The sequence below is a fragment of the Tamandua tetradactyla genome, chromosome 3, assembly GCF_023851605.1.
Source record: "Tamandua tetradactyla isolate mTamTet1 chromosome 3, mTamTet1.pri, whole genome shotgun sequence".
In the NCBI taxonomy this organism is placed as follows: Eukaryota; Metazoa; Chordata; class Mammalia; order Pilosa; family Myrmecophagidae; genus Tamandua; species Tamandua tetradactyla.
Window position 1 is genome coordinate 1,048,176 of NC_135329.1, and position 15,359 is coordinate 1,063,534.

Sequence of the window (15,359 nt, forward strand, 5' to 3'; positions counted from 1 at the left end):
TGGAGAACACACAACGACTTCCCTACACAGCCACAGACGAGGACAGTACGACATCAATACCTGCCCACACAGAGACACAAGGAGCAATAAAGATCCAGCTAAAGAGTGAGAGAGCACAGGTAGTCCAGGGGCAATGAGAAGGAGAAGACACATTCACACATCCACACACTTGTCCTAAAGAGAAAAAGGGAGGGGCGAGAGTACACAGAAGTGCAGCCATTCAAAAAGGGTGCGAAGGAAGTGGTACAGTTGCAGGATGGAAGGACAGTCCAAAGAAAGGGACAGGAAGACAGAGGCCCAGAAAGAAAGACACCCAGAGAAAGCCAGAAAAAAAGACCCAGAGACAAAAGCTACCTGCCTCCCGAGGGTCTCTCAGTCTGGTCCTCAGGATTCCTACTTGCGCTTCCTCCCCACAGCTTGCAAGATACATATATGTGAGTCTTTAAGGTAATCTTTTTTAAAAAACACTTGGAGAAGGTTGGTGGAGTGTTTTATTTTTGTTTTTTAACAATCCCCAACTGAAACAGAAGTCTTCCTGAAAAGCTTCAATTCATGGTTTTTCAAAGCTTCCCAATGCAATGGGAGACAGTATTTAGAAATCACATTATTAGATAAGGGTTTAGTATTCAGAATATATAAGGAGATCATTCAACTCAACAGCAAAACGAAAAACAACCCAATTAAAAAACGGGCAAAAGACACTTCCTAAAGAGGTAATACGAATGGCTAAAGGGCACATGAAAAGATGCCCAACTTCACTAGCTATTAGGGAAATGCACACCAAAACCACAAGTTATCACCTCATACCAACTACAATGGCCATTATAAAAAAATAAAACAAAACAACAAGTGCTGGAGAGGATGTGGAGAAAGAGGCACACTTATCCACTGTTGGTGGGAATGTAAAATGGTACAACCGCTGTGGAAGGCAGCTTGGCAGTTCCTCAGGAAGCTAAGTATAGAACTGCATGATCCAGCAACCCCATTACTAGATATATATTCAGAGGACCTAAGGGCAAGGACATAGATGGACATTTGCACACACCAATGTTTATAGCAGCATCATTTACAATTGCCATGAGATGGAAACAGTCCAAATGTCCATCAACAGATGAGTGGCTAAACAAGCTGTGGTATAAAGGATGGAATACTAAGAAGCTGTAAAACAGAATAAAGTCATGAAGATGTTAACAACATGCTTGAGGACATTATGCTGTGAAAGTAGCCAGAAACAAAAGGAAAAATACTGTATGGTCTCGCTAATATGAATAATGTTAATGAGCGACCTTTGAGAGCTGAAGTTAAGAAGACATTATCAGGAGACAGAAAAAGGGTAGAGATTAGGCATTTGGTGCTGAAGGGATAAGATTGTGCAACAGGACTGACTGTAAAAATTCAGAAATGGATGGCACAATACTACCTGATTGTAGCACAATAATGTAAGCACACTGAAAGAAGCTGAATGTGAGAATGACTGAGGGAGAAGGGCTGGGGGCACATATGAAACCAGAATAGACAGAGGACAGAGACTGAAATGCTATTACTTAACAATTGTCCTATAGTGAACTATGATGGGTCATTAAACATACAAATATAAAAACATTTTTCACATGAAGGAGAACAAATGAATGTCATCCTTGCAAGGTGCTAAAAATGGATGGTATACAGGAAAAAGTACAATCAATGTGAGCTAGGGTCTATAATCAACAATAAAACTGTAGTATGCTTCCAATGACTATAACAAAGGCATTATGCCAAAACTAAATATCAACAAGAGGGAGATACGGAGGAGGGGAAGGGATTCTTTGAGGAAGAAAAGGAATTATCTTCATATAGATTATGGTGGTGAAGGCATGTCTATTTACTTAGCTTGGATTGTATGATACATGAATAAAACTTCAAAAATGAACAGAGACAAGAGCTAGAAAAAAATGTGGAGAAAGAGACACACCTATTCACTGTCGGTAGGGAAACTGAGAGCTGCAGCCCCTTGGAGGCAGTGTGGTGGGTCCACAGGAGGCCAGGGGTGGGGCTGCCGTAGGATCCTGAATGCCCAAACTGAGTGTTGGGACACGAATGGACATTTGGACACTGGTGCTTATGCCGGCAGTGCTCACAACGGATGGAGGTGGCCTAAGGGGAAAACGACTGAGGGAAGGAAGTGAGGACTGTGGTGCGTACATACACGGACTATGAGTGACCACAAGAAGGAACAAAGTTGTGAGGTATGCAACTAGTTGAATGAACCTTAAGGACTGAATGTTGAATGAAATGTCAGGGACAAAAAGACAAATATTATCATGCCTCACTCATATAGACTAACTATAATATTAAAACTCAGTGAAGATGAGAAGATGGGTTATCAGGTTGGGGCCTATTGTAATGAGTCTCGATTCTAAACTCTTACAGCAGTCATTTATATTCAGGAGTTATGTTATTTCTAAATTCTGAAATACTGAGCTGTTTGTATATAACCTGGTCATTCCCAGAAATTTCAGGTATTTATGTGACACTTCAGATTCAAAGTTACAACTTTGAAGTTATGAAAAGTCAGCAGTACCCTGTGCAGAAACTGTTCAATAAGTTGAAAACGTCATCAGACTTCTTCTAGAGATATGAATGAAGGTGATCTAGATAGGACTAAGGCAAATCAGAATACATGGTAAAGGATGATGTGGTCTATATTTTAAAACTTCAACTTCTGTGTGAGACTAGAGGGAGACATTTATTCGGTGCAAAATTTATATTTTGGGTAGCAGATTACATAATTTAACTTGTCTGGTCAGTTTAACTGAACACCATAAGTACAGAGAATCTTGAACAGGGAGTGAGAACTGGTTGGTTTGTACAGGTTAGGGTGACACCACCATATATCACAGAATAAACTGCGCAGTGAATAAAAAAGTATTTGCAAAGTTCCCCTCAAGGGACTGGGGCAAAAGGAGGAAATATCAAACTTCCCCATTTGGGGAATTCCTGATATTCTCACAAGCAGTGGGGATGATCAAATTAATAGGCTGAGGCCTCAAGCTTGAGGTTTGACCCTACAAAACTTATTCCTGCAAAGGATAGGCTAAGTTTATGCCTAAGAGTCACCCCCAGAGAACCTCTTTCTTGCTCAGATGTGGCCTCTCTCGCTAAGCCAACTCAGCAAGTGAACCCACTGCCCTCCCCTCCAGGTGAGACACGACTCCAAGGGGTGTAAATCTCTGGCAATGCAGGACCCAGCTCCTGGTGATGAGCCAGGAACCGGCATCATGAGATTTAGAAAGTTTTCTTGACCAAAAGGAGGAAGAGAGAAATGAGAAAAAGTTTCAGGGGCTAAGAGATTTCAGAATCCAGAGGTTATCCTGGAGGTTATTTTTAGGCATTATATAGGTATCCTTTTTTAGTTTATGGTGTATTGGAGTGGCTGGGGGGCATACCCAAAACTGTTGAGCTGTGTTTCAGTAGCCTTGATTCTTCTGTAAGGATGTAAATTTTACAATGTGACTATGTGATTGTGAAAACTTTGCATCTGGTGCTCCTTTTAACCCAGGTATGGACAGATGAGCAAAAAAACATTAAGGATAAAAAATAAATAAATAATGGGTGGGCAATAAAGGGTTAAAATTGGGTATACTGAAATACTGGTGGTCAATCAGGAGGCATAAGGGGTATGAGATGCCTGAGTTTTTTCTCTTTTATTTCATTTTCTGGAGAGATGCAAATTTCTAAAAATGATCATGGTTGATGAATGCACAACTATGTGATGATATTATGAACCACTGATTGTACAGCATGTATGGACTGTATGTGTACAAAGATTTCTCAATAAAAATATTTTAAAGAGCTTCCCAAGTTGATTCTAATGAACAGTCAAGGTTGTTAACCACTAACCACAGTACAAAATGGAAGTAAAGCTGGCCTGCAAAATGGCCCAAAACTTATTGTATTTCACTAACTAGTATGATCATCTAGTGTGGTAGTTAGATTAAGGTGTCAACTTGGCCAGGCAAAGGCACCTAGTTCTGTTGCTGTGGACATGAGCCAATGGTACATGAACCTCATCTGTTGCCAATTATATCTGCAGTCGGCTGGAAGGTGTGCCTGCTGTAATGAATGACATTTGATTTAACTGGCTGGTGCTTAAATGAGAGAGTGCAACATAGCACAGCCCAAGCAGCTCAGCATTCCTCATCTCAGCACTCGCAGCTCAGCCCAGGCCTTTGGAGATGCAGAAAGGAATCACCCTGAGAAAGTTGCAGGAACCCAAAGGCCTAGAAAGAAGGCCAGCAGAGATCGCCCTGCACCTTCCCACGTAAGAAAGAACCTCAGTGGAAAGCTAGCTGCCTTTCCTCTGAAGAACTAACGAAATAAATCCCCTTCTATTAAAAGCCAATCTGTCTCTGGTGTGTTGCATTCTGGCAGCTGGCAAACTAGAACATCCAGTATTAAGTAAATGTACCTTGTGAAAATCATGAAAACATTTAACAAATAAAGCAATCTCCATTTGCTCTCTGTCATCAATCACGTGGGCTTGATTACCAAATGATGACTTTATTATCTTCATTCTTAGCTACTCCTTGCATGAGATCTATCTTTCCAATAGTGAGAACATCAGAGGTACTGATATCCTATTGCTACATGAATTTACTAAATATAAGGCAGGAAAGTTTTTAGAAAATTAAGGTTCATGAAAAAGTCTCATAACAAATTCCTCAAAAAGTGTGTGCAAGGCAGGGAAAACTGGGCTGGTCAATAACTCTGCCTCTCCCCTTCCCCCACCATACTGACGTAGCCTTTGCCGATGTTAAACTTCAGTCAAAAGCCACAGAGCCCAATGTTTGTAAATACAGGAGATCTTTAAGTGGAAAGACAGACTAACAATAACAGTTCTTCCAGAATGGAAATAAACATGCAGTGTCACAGTAAGAATTTGGCTTCATTCTCAACATTGAAATAATGTACAGAGGTTAACTGGCAAGAACCCACATGGATGGGAACACCGAAATAGGAAAATCCATGTAAAAATATGATATATCTGCTCCTTCTGTGGGCAGCCAGTATGAGTTCTGCACCTTTGGCTAAATAAATCAGAAGTATACAGCAGATCCCTCTGTAACTCACTCATTATTTCATGGCTAATGTCAGAAGTAAGTTTGATGCAAAAATCCCAGCACCACCAGGCCAGTATTAGGAAAGCTGAGTGAGGGAAGAATGAAGCAAAATGTTCAAGTACCTGAATATTCTTTATGAACATGAGACCTAGGGTCACTGAGAGAGGTTTTCATGGGAGGTGCTACATTAGAATTCATTTACCGCCCACTGCGAAAGCACTGGTGGAGGGCTGAGGCCCAAGGAAATTTTCTGGGTTCTCTGAATCATATTAATCAAGCATTTCCAAGGAGAACTGAAAGGAAGTCCAAGTTTGGACTAAAGCCCAGATGCCACAAATGGGTCTCCTGGACTCTGACACTGTGCCCTAGTGTCTGAAACGAGGTGGGATGTGGGGGAGGAGGGCAGTCTTCAGGACAATCTCAGCCCTGTGCAGGACTGCAGGCCTTCTTCAGGTAGAGTGGGATACTGCAGGGAGTAGTCGTAGGACAGAGTAAGAACAGATCTGAAATCCTAAGGGAGCCAATTCTGTGTAAAAGTGACGATAGAATCAAACTATAAAACAAGGGGAACTTTATAGGTACCAAATGTTTTTAATGACAGGATGATATAGGTAATATATATAGATTGGAGAAGCTCTGTTTTTTAGCTACATTTTCAGGCAAGGTCAGTAAAGAGGAGAATGAGCTCAGGTTAAAGTTTTTAACTGTTATCAACTGTTTTTAAACATCAATTTTCTCCTCTAAAGGCAGCTGTGTCCTTGAAAGTCAGTGATTTGTGAGAGACCTTCTTTTTCCTTCTTTTAATATTCAGAGGACAGGTCTCAGTTTCAAAGAAATTTCTGCTTTGGTCTGGGTACCTCCCATATTAAAAAAAGAAAAAAGAAGTTTTTAACTGAGACATAAAGCATTTAATGCTATATAAAGTATTTTCTTCCTGAAGTGTCTATTTGAAAGATCAATATGTTATCAGAAGAGGTAGACCAGGTGGTTGTTTGCCCCCCAAAACAGACAAAAAACAACAAAGAAACGGATAATTAAGTACAATGAGTTGAAAAAGAGTTGAAATAACTCACCAAAGTGTTAAAACAACTCTTCATACATTATTTTCCTGGGGCATTGGAACGGAATCAAGAGACCTTGTTCAAGGTTATGGGGCCGAAATAAGATAAGTAGATACAAAAAATACGTGGGGGAATTGGTAATCAAGTAGCTCTTTTCCAAGGCCATTCAGCACCGGAAATGATTTGCTATGTTTCTCCCACTCCCATTTCTGTTGAGTCAAGATGGAACCTTGGCTTACAGCCCCTAATCCTGATTCACAATTCGCCCCCCTTCATTTTTAGTAAAAAATAAGAAGCTAAATGGATGAAAGACAGAGAAGAGGGAAAAAAGATGCAACTGTTAAGTACCAAGGTTCAGAATACCCCAGGCACTGGACACCTGAGAGCACTGTGCAGTGGAAGTAGCCTCATTATTACAGCTAACACAGCAGCGTTGGAGACAACCAGCTGTCATGAGAAACAAAGTCCCTTCAAAATATATTGGGTAGTACTAAAATGAAGAGAGACCTGCTAGTGGTCAGAAGGCCATGAGTCCATGATGATGCAAACTAGATGATCAATACAGGGTATGTGAGGATAAGCTATCTCAAAAATAAATACAAATGTAAAAGTAAAGAGAATGGTTATATGACCATTCACCAAGAGTCAGAACAGGCCACAGACGGACTTGCAATTGTGGTCCTCAAATCAAACTCAAACTTAAGCACCTAGTTAAAGGGTATAAAAGTAGTAAGAGGGTGGAATATTTCTGAAATTCTTAGAGTTGGAGACAGAAACTTTGTGTGGGGATACCCTGGTTGGTCATCAACTCTGCTCTTGCCCCCACTGAACTGATGTGGCCTTGCTGCTATTCGTTTGACTCAAAGGGCAGGAAAATCCAATTCTTATAAATATTCTCTTAAATCAACATATATAGATTTACTGCCACAAGCTTTTCCAGAAAGACTGACATAGCCATGAGTACGTGAACAGTTACACACCAATAATCCACCCAAGCTATCTGAGAAGAGAGAAAAGCAGGCAGCGGTGGCTCACGCTGGCAAGGAGGGCCAAGAGAAAGGCATGAAAAGACATGATACTGCTGCTCCTGTGCTGGAAAGTTGCTTCGTTTCCATTAATGTCTACATGAAATGGGATTCTAGAGTAGGTGAAAAACAGAGAAAGGAATGCCGTACTTCAACTTTACCTCTAATCCACAGCCTAATCACCAGTGCACGAACTTGCTTTCCTATTTTCTTTTGAAAAGAGCTACTTCTTGCTAAAGAATTGAAAATACATGTAGAAAGTAAACACTTACTTCTGTCCATCTTTCACAAAACCCTTTAAAGAAGATCCTCTATTAGTAGCGACTGCTTTTCCACCAAGACCAACTATGAGAGCTGTGAGTACTGCACTCTTTCCACCTAAAGAAATAGGTGTTGAAAAATTGTATTCATTAAAGTGAGAAAAGAAAAGCTAACTTCTACAATCTGAGGCAGTAAGATTTCTGAATGAAAATGTGAACTGGTTTCATCCTAAATAAAATTTTATAATGCGATTATCATTTTCTTCCAGTGATAAAGTAGCAAAAATATTTTTAAGTTGTATTTATCCTGGTTTTATTAGAAAATAAATGTATTTATTTTCTGCTATTAGGAAAAAAAGTATACATTACAGTAATCAAATTTTTACCAAAGGAAATGGGGAAAATGAGTGTAATACCTCTTTAATCTTAAACTATCAATATATCTTAAAATAAAATTAAATTAAATATTTTATTTAATATTAAGTAAAATTATCACTCTATCTACACATACATACTTAACCCAACCAGTTTTTGTTGCACTCTAATTTAATTACAATTACTATTTACTTTTGCAGGAATTCTCAAATCAGGAATTATTAACAACCCCAGAATGTAAGTTCCATGTGGATAGGAATGTTTCTATTTTGGTGTATATATCCAATACCAGCAAATAACAGGCACTTTCATATTTGTTGAATAAATGGAGAAACAAATAGGAAAATATTAGCAGTCATACAGATGTTTTTATGTAATATTTTGACAATTACTATTCCAAATTTGAACACTTTGATTTGTGTACTTCTTTCTACCCTAACAGGTATAATAAAATGTCACAACTTGACATTACAATACAACAATGACCCAGAATATGGCAGCCATTTTCTGAAGCTCATGATCAACTATTCCGATCAATTCTTAACAGTCCATTATCTTTGACAGAGGACCCCCAATTAACCAAACACACCACGGACATAATCCAATTCACTCCTAAAATGCCTTTCAAGTGCCTTCTCTAACTCACCTCTTATCGTCATTATGAAATTCACTGCCTTCAGTGAATATAAAATATATATTTTTATAAAATATAAAAAATACTTCATATTTTTCTCATTGTTTTATTAATAAAATCAGTTTCAAAAGTTAAAAAGGAAAAAGAGGTAGAGGTGGAGAGAGGGAGGGAAGAAAGAAAAAAGGAGAGCTGGATGGAGGGAACAAAGGAAGGAAGAAGCTAACTGTAGGATCTATCCGTCTTTTCTCACAACTTACTCTGTGGGATCTCTCCGAGGCACGTCTTTTTGTCTATACACCCCCTCCTTCCAAAAACTGACTTCTACTTGACTAAATGGTAGAGCAGGGAACACAGTCACTCACGGACTGTGGCGATAAACACGCCCGGTTTCATGTCCCAGCCCTGTCCCCAGGGAGCTGGGAGACCCCAGCAGGCCCCCCTTCCCTGTGTGCTTCATGCCGGCCAGCCCAGCACAGGAGGGGTCGACCTAGTCTTTCCGCCTATGTTTTCCCTTTAATCACTATTTCACAACGTGGTCAGTTAGTGTCACAAATTCTAACCTTCCACTTTGTCAACCCTTTACTCAAAAACATTAATCGGCTCCCCACTAATTACTAATTACAATTCCAAAATCTAACCTTCCAGATCCTCCACAGTGTGGCGAACAGACAGCCTCCAGCAGCTGTGTGTGAGCCTCTGTCCACCCTCTTATGACCCTGCACTACAGCCACATAAGGCTCTTCACCACTCTCCACACACTCCCATCGGCGACCCTCCCAAACCTTCCTGATGAGCAATCTCTGCCTGGACAGCTCAGCTTCTTTTTCCTCAATGAGCCAAAAGAATCTGTAACTTCCATTCAAATACTGACACAAACGCTGTATATCTTAAAGCTTTCATTAGCCACAACACTGACAATTAGTAACTTCCGCTTTCAGGTTCACAATCCACTTTATTTATGCTCAATCACAATATTTAACAGAGGTAGACACAGGGTGGTCACAACCGCAGTAAGGATTATGTGTCCACTCTTTGGTGGTACAGATTTCAAGGCAAATCTAGAGTTAATTTAGTATTTTCTCAATGTACAGACTGGCAACATATATTAAGAATACTGGCAACCAGACATAGATCTATAAACTGAAGTCTTATCAGAGTTAATAGCCATGTATTTAAAAAAGTAAGAGCTGCTGAAAGTCAAATTAGAAGAGGGGGAAAAACACACTTACTTCCATTGTTTCCAACGACAAAGTTGACATTAGAACCAAATTTAAAGGGCCCAAGCATCGAATGACACATAAAGTTTCTTAGCTGAATACTCTCTATTATTCCAACTTCTGCTGCAGTCTATTAATAAAAAACAAATGGAAAAATCAATATGCTTAATTCATTCCTTATAATTACTGAAACATTTACCATTAGAAAAAAAACCGGCAGTAACACCAATGAAAAAAAAGTTATAGAAAGTGAATGTTAACTTTAACAAAGGAATAAGACGAAATTAGATAGGAAACATGTATTAGTATACCAATTTAATATAACAAAAAATTCACTTCCCAGAGTCTAAACTTTCTATAATCTTTAAAAGATCTAGTAAATGCACCATAACTGTTCTTAACCTTGATAATACTAATACTTCTTACACCAGATATTTTTTTCTTGTGAGAGGTTGTCACGTGCATTCTAGAAGATTTAAGGCAACCCTAGTCTCCACCCACCACTTGCCAGATGCACACACACCGCCCCTCAAGTTGTGACAATTAAAGTTATACCCAGACATTATCAAGTAGTCCCTGGGGAATAAAATACTTCTGATTGAGAACCGTGGTTTAGTGAAACTTACTGCAAATTATATTAAAAGCATCCTTGTCAGATGATTAGTCAACCATGGTTTGAACATAGAATTCACTATCTGACACGGTGACATAAATGAACAATTTAAAGGGTAAGAGTATATATTATTCTTTTTTGTTTTTAAAAGATTCATTGCAGGTTTCCAAAAAAAACATACAGAAAATAGAGTTCACATATACCCCACGCAAACACTCTCAGATTTCCCTATTATTAATATTTTGCAAAAGTGCTGTTGCCACTGCTGTAAGACAATAGTTATAATTATGTTATTAAGCATAGGCCATAATTAATCATATCAGGATTCATTCTTTGTTATTGTACATTTCTATAGGTTTGTTTTTCTTTTTATTTTGATAATATATATACAACCTACATTTCCCATTTTCATCACTTTCAAGTGTGCAATTCAGTGGTGCTAATTAGACTCATATTCTCATGCTACCATCACTATCATCCATTACCAAAACGTTTCTACCACAAAAAGAAACTATTAGTTAATTAACTCCCACTTCCCCACCCTACCCCTGGCAAACTTTTATTCTAATTACTATGATTTGCATATTCTAATTATTCCATATCAGTGAGATCATACATACAACTTTTGTCCTTTTGTGTCTGGCTTATTCCACTCAACATGATGTCTTCAAGTTTATTCATGCTTTAGTACCAAACTTCATTCCTTATGGCTGGACAATACTCCATTTATTTATACATATACCACATTCTGTTACCCGTTTTTCCATTTGTGAACAATTGGGTTGCTCCCACTTACTGGCAACTGAGAAAAACACAGTTTGCAAATATTTGTTTGGACTATGTCATCTGCAAATAGGGAGCTTTACTTCATTCCTTCTAATTTGAATGTCCTTTATTTCATCTTCTTGCCTAAATGCTCTGGCTAGAATTTCCACTACAACGTTGAATAACAGTATTGACAGCAGGCATTCTTTTCTTGTTCCTGATCTCAGGAGAAAACTTTAATTTTTTCATCTATTAACATAATGTTAGCTATTTTTCATACATGCCCTCTACATGTTGAAGTTTCATTTCATTCCTAGCTATGTGAGTGTTTTTACCAAGGGTGCTAGACTTTGCCAAAAGCAGCTGAAATGACTATGTGTGGTTTACCCCCATCGTTTTAAAGTTTTACATTAACTGATTTTCTTATATTGAACCACCTTTACATACCTAGGATAAATCCCACTTGATATTACGTTGCACATAATTATTTTAATTAACATACTGTTAGATTCAGTATGCTAGTAATTTTTTGAGAACTTTTCCATCTACATTGATTTAAAAAAATACAAACTAATATTAATTGTGGTATCTGTCTAGCTGTGATATTAGGGTAATGGTGGCCTCACAATGAGCTAAGAAATAGTCTCTCAAATTTTTTGGAAGAGTATGAATAGGACTGGCATCAATTCTTCTTTGAACATGTAGCACGATTCATAAGGGAAGCCATGTAGTCCTCCTGGGAAGTGTTTGATTACTGAGTCATCTCTTATTACTTGATAATGGTCTGCTGAGATTTTCTATTTCTTCTTATGTCAGTGCAGATAGTTTGTGTGCTTCTAGGAATTTGTCCATTTCATCTAGATTAATTTGTTGTCATACCACCTTTATAATATCTTATAATCCTTTTTCTTTTTTGGGGGGTCAGTAATATCTCCCTTTTCATTTCTGATTTCTTCTTCCCTTTTTTTTTTTTCAGTCCAGGTAAAGATTTGTTGATTTTATTAATCTTTTCGAAGAACTTTATTTTTGTTGATTCCTTCTACTGCTTTTCTCGTCTATTCCATTGATCCCCATTCCAATCTTCGTTATTTCCTTCCTTCTGCTCACTTAGTTTTTCACTTTGTTTTCTAGTTCATCAAGGGATGAAGGTAGGTCACTGATTGGAAAAGTTTCTTCTTTTTTAATGAAAACATTTAGAGCTATAAATGTGCCTACTCAGCACTGTCTTTGCTGCATCCCATAAATTGAGATATGTTGTGTTTTCATCTTCATTTACCTTAAGGTACTTCCTAATTTTAATTTCCCTTCACGCCTTTTATTAAATTTGGGAAGTCTTCTATCACTATTACTCTGAACATTCCTCCTGCCACTTTATTTCTTCTCCTTTTGGGACCCCCCCATAATGTATTTACCAGTATCCTTGATGTTGTCCCACAGGACTCTATGGGGTCTTTTCATTTTTCTTCACATTTTTTTTTCTTTCTAATCCTCAGTATAAATCATTTTAATTATCTTCAAGTTCACTGATTCTTCTGCCAACTTCGATTTGTTATTGAGCACCTTTAGGGAATTATTTCAGTTATTGTGGACTTCAGCTCCAGTATTTCTGTTTGGCTAAGCATTATAATTTCTGTTTATTGAAATTTTCATTTTTTTATCTTTTTCCTGATATCCTTTAGTTCTTTTTCTGTATTTTCCTTTAGTTCCTCGAGAATCTTCAAGGCATCTTTTATTATTTTTTTTTTTTTTTAGCTATGGAACATAAGTTTGGTAGGGGTTACAGATTCATGATTTTTCACTTTTTCTTCTATCTGCTCCACAACATTGGAGACCAAAAGAAATATCAATAGTGATTTAACAGTCATACTTGCTTGTTAAATCCTATCTTGTTATACTCCTTTTATCTCTTTTTTGAAAAGTAACATATATACAAAAAAAACAATAAATTTTAAAGCACAAAGCAGTAATTAGTTGTAGAACAGATTTCAGAGGTTGGTATGGGTTACAATTCCACAATTTTAGGTTTTTACTTCTAGCTGCTCTAAGGTACTGAGGACTAAAAGAAATACCAATATAACAATTCAGCACTCATATCCATTTGTTAAACCCTACCTTCCCTGTATAACTCCACTATAATCTTTGATCTTTCTCCCACTCTTCAGGGGTATTTGGGCTATGCCCATTCTAGCTTTTTCATATTGGAAGGGGCTGTTGCTAATATGAGACAGAGGGATGGAACTAATTGATGTTCTGAAAAGGCTGGCCCCTCTGCATTTCAGGACCCATCTGGAGGTTGTAGTTTTCTGGAAAGTTACCTTAGTGCATGGAACCTTTGTAGAATCTTATATAATGCCCTAGGTGTTCTTCAGGATCGGCAGGAATGGTTTTAGTTGGGGTTTGGCAGGTTATGATAGGTAACAATGTCTAACTGAAGCTTACATAAGAGTGACCTCCAGAGCAGCCTCTTGATTATTTGAACTCTCTTAGCCATTCATAGTTTGTTATATACTTCTTTCCCCTCTTTTGGTCAGGATGGCATTGTTGATCCCATGGTGCCAGGGCCAGGTTCATCCCTGGGAGTTATCTCCCACGGCGCCAGGGAGACTTTCATCCTTAGATATCATGTCCAGTGCAGGGGAGAAGACAACAGTTTCAATTGCAGAGTTGGGCTTAGAGAGAGAATGTCCACATCTGAGCAACAAAAGAGGTCCACCAGAGGTGATTCTCAGGCATACCTATAGGTAGGCTTAGCTTATCCACTACATACTTAAGCATGAGACTATTTAGACTACTTTTTAAAAGTTTTTGTCTGGTATGGCTATAGTCTGGTATTCTTTGTTGATGGATTCTGAATTTTTATCTTTTTTCCTTTCAACCAGCCAATCATTTCTATTTGTTTGTTTACCTTGTGATTTTTTTAAATTGCACTTTCTTAATTAGGTGCTCACCAAGACACTGCAACCCTTTATCTGTTTTCTGGAGCCCTGAGGACAATGGCTCTGCAGGTTTTGGCTGGTTATTCAAAGATAACATGGAGCCTATGTCTTACACCAACATCTTAATCAGTCAGCTGAGTACACACTCTTGAGAGGTAGTTTGTTTTTCTTGTGATTTTCTGCATCTGTCACCTATTATGATAGCTTCATAACTTTTGGCAATATATAAAGAATACAGTTTCCTAATATGTAAAGTGGAAATAATTCTTATAGTGATAGGTTAAAATTATATTAAATATGGATTATAAACAATTTAATGAAGTCTGGAACACAGTAGTCACTTGGACTTTGTAGTTATCTAAATACCCAAATAAATTATTTTGCCAGATAATGCTCTTTTTTGAAGACTCCTGATATTTTTATGTTTTCTACAAAAATATTCCCTGGCTCTCTTCTTCTGGACACACATCTTACTAAAAACCAAAAAATATTTTCATTCCTGTACGAATAAAATACTGACATCAAGGTAAAAAGTACTTTCTTTTCTTTGTTTTTTTATATTATTAGAAAGCACTTTTTACATCAAGTTTTTATTCTGAGAACTGTGTCTTCTCATGCAGCTCTAAGAAATAATGGCGAGAACCTATGTAACCTTTACCCAACTTCTGAATATGACATCTTACAAGAGCACAGCACTGTATCCAACCTGGACACTGCTACGGATGAAGTCACGAAACAGAACATTCCATCACCCTCATGTCATCCCTGCACAGCCACACCCACCTCAGGGAACACACAGCTTTGTTATTCCATGGCACACTGTTCTGTTCTCCATTTCCGTAACTTTCTCATCTCAAGAATAAAATCTAAGTACATTCAAATAGAATATAGTCTTTCCTTCTGGCATAAATCGCTAGAGATTCATCCAGCATTGTTGCCTACATCAGTAACTCAATCGTTTAATTACTGAGTAGTAGTCCATGGTATGGAATATTTCCAGTTTTTGACTACTATAAATAAAGCTGCTACAAATATTCATATACAAGTTGCTGTGAGGAGATAAATCTTAATTTTCTCTGGAACAAATGCTTTGGCATGAAATTACTGAATAATATGGTAGTTTTTTAAGAAACTGCAGTTTTTCAGAGTGGCTACATAATTTTTGCATTCCCATGAGTGATCTACTTTCTCTGCGTCCTCATCAGCACTGGGTGTTGTCACTAACTTTTATTCTAGCCATTCTGATGCTGTGACACACCAAAGGGGGGTACTGATATTGTGGTTTTAATTTGCATTTCCCTAATAGTATATGATGTTGATCATTTCATTTGTAAATTCCCTGCAGTGAAATGTCTCTTTGTGTCTTTTTCCCAA

General features: G+C 37.9%; 1 protein-coding gene across 7 annotated transcripts in view; it reads right to left on the reverse strand.

The window, feature by feature from the left end:
- Positions 1–15,359, reverse strand: part of SMC6 (structural maintenance of chromosomes 6) — a 114,754-nt gene that overhangs the window by 90,043 nt on the left and 9,352 nt on the right. For all 7 annotated transcript variants that reach the window (XM_077152135.1, XM_077152139.1, XM_077152134.1 and 4 more), the window contains exons 3-4: positions 9,684–9,801; positions 7,458–7,563 (exon numbers count right to left, since the gene is read on the reverse strand). In XM_077152135.1, coding sequence (XP_077008250.1) covers positions 7,458–7,563; positions 9,684–9,801 — 224 coding nt within the window. The remainder of the gene's footprint in view (positions 1–7,457; positions 7,564–9,683; positions 9,802–15,359) is intronic.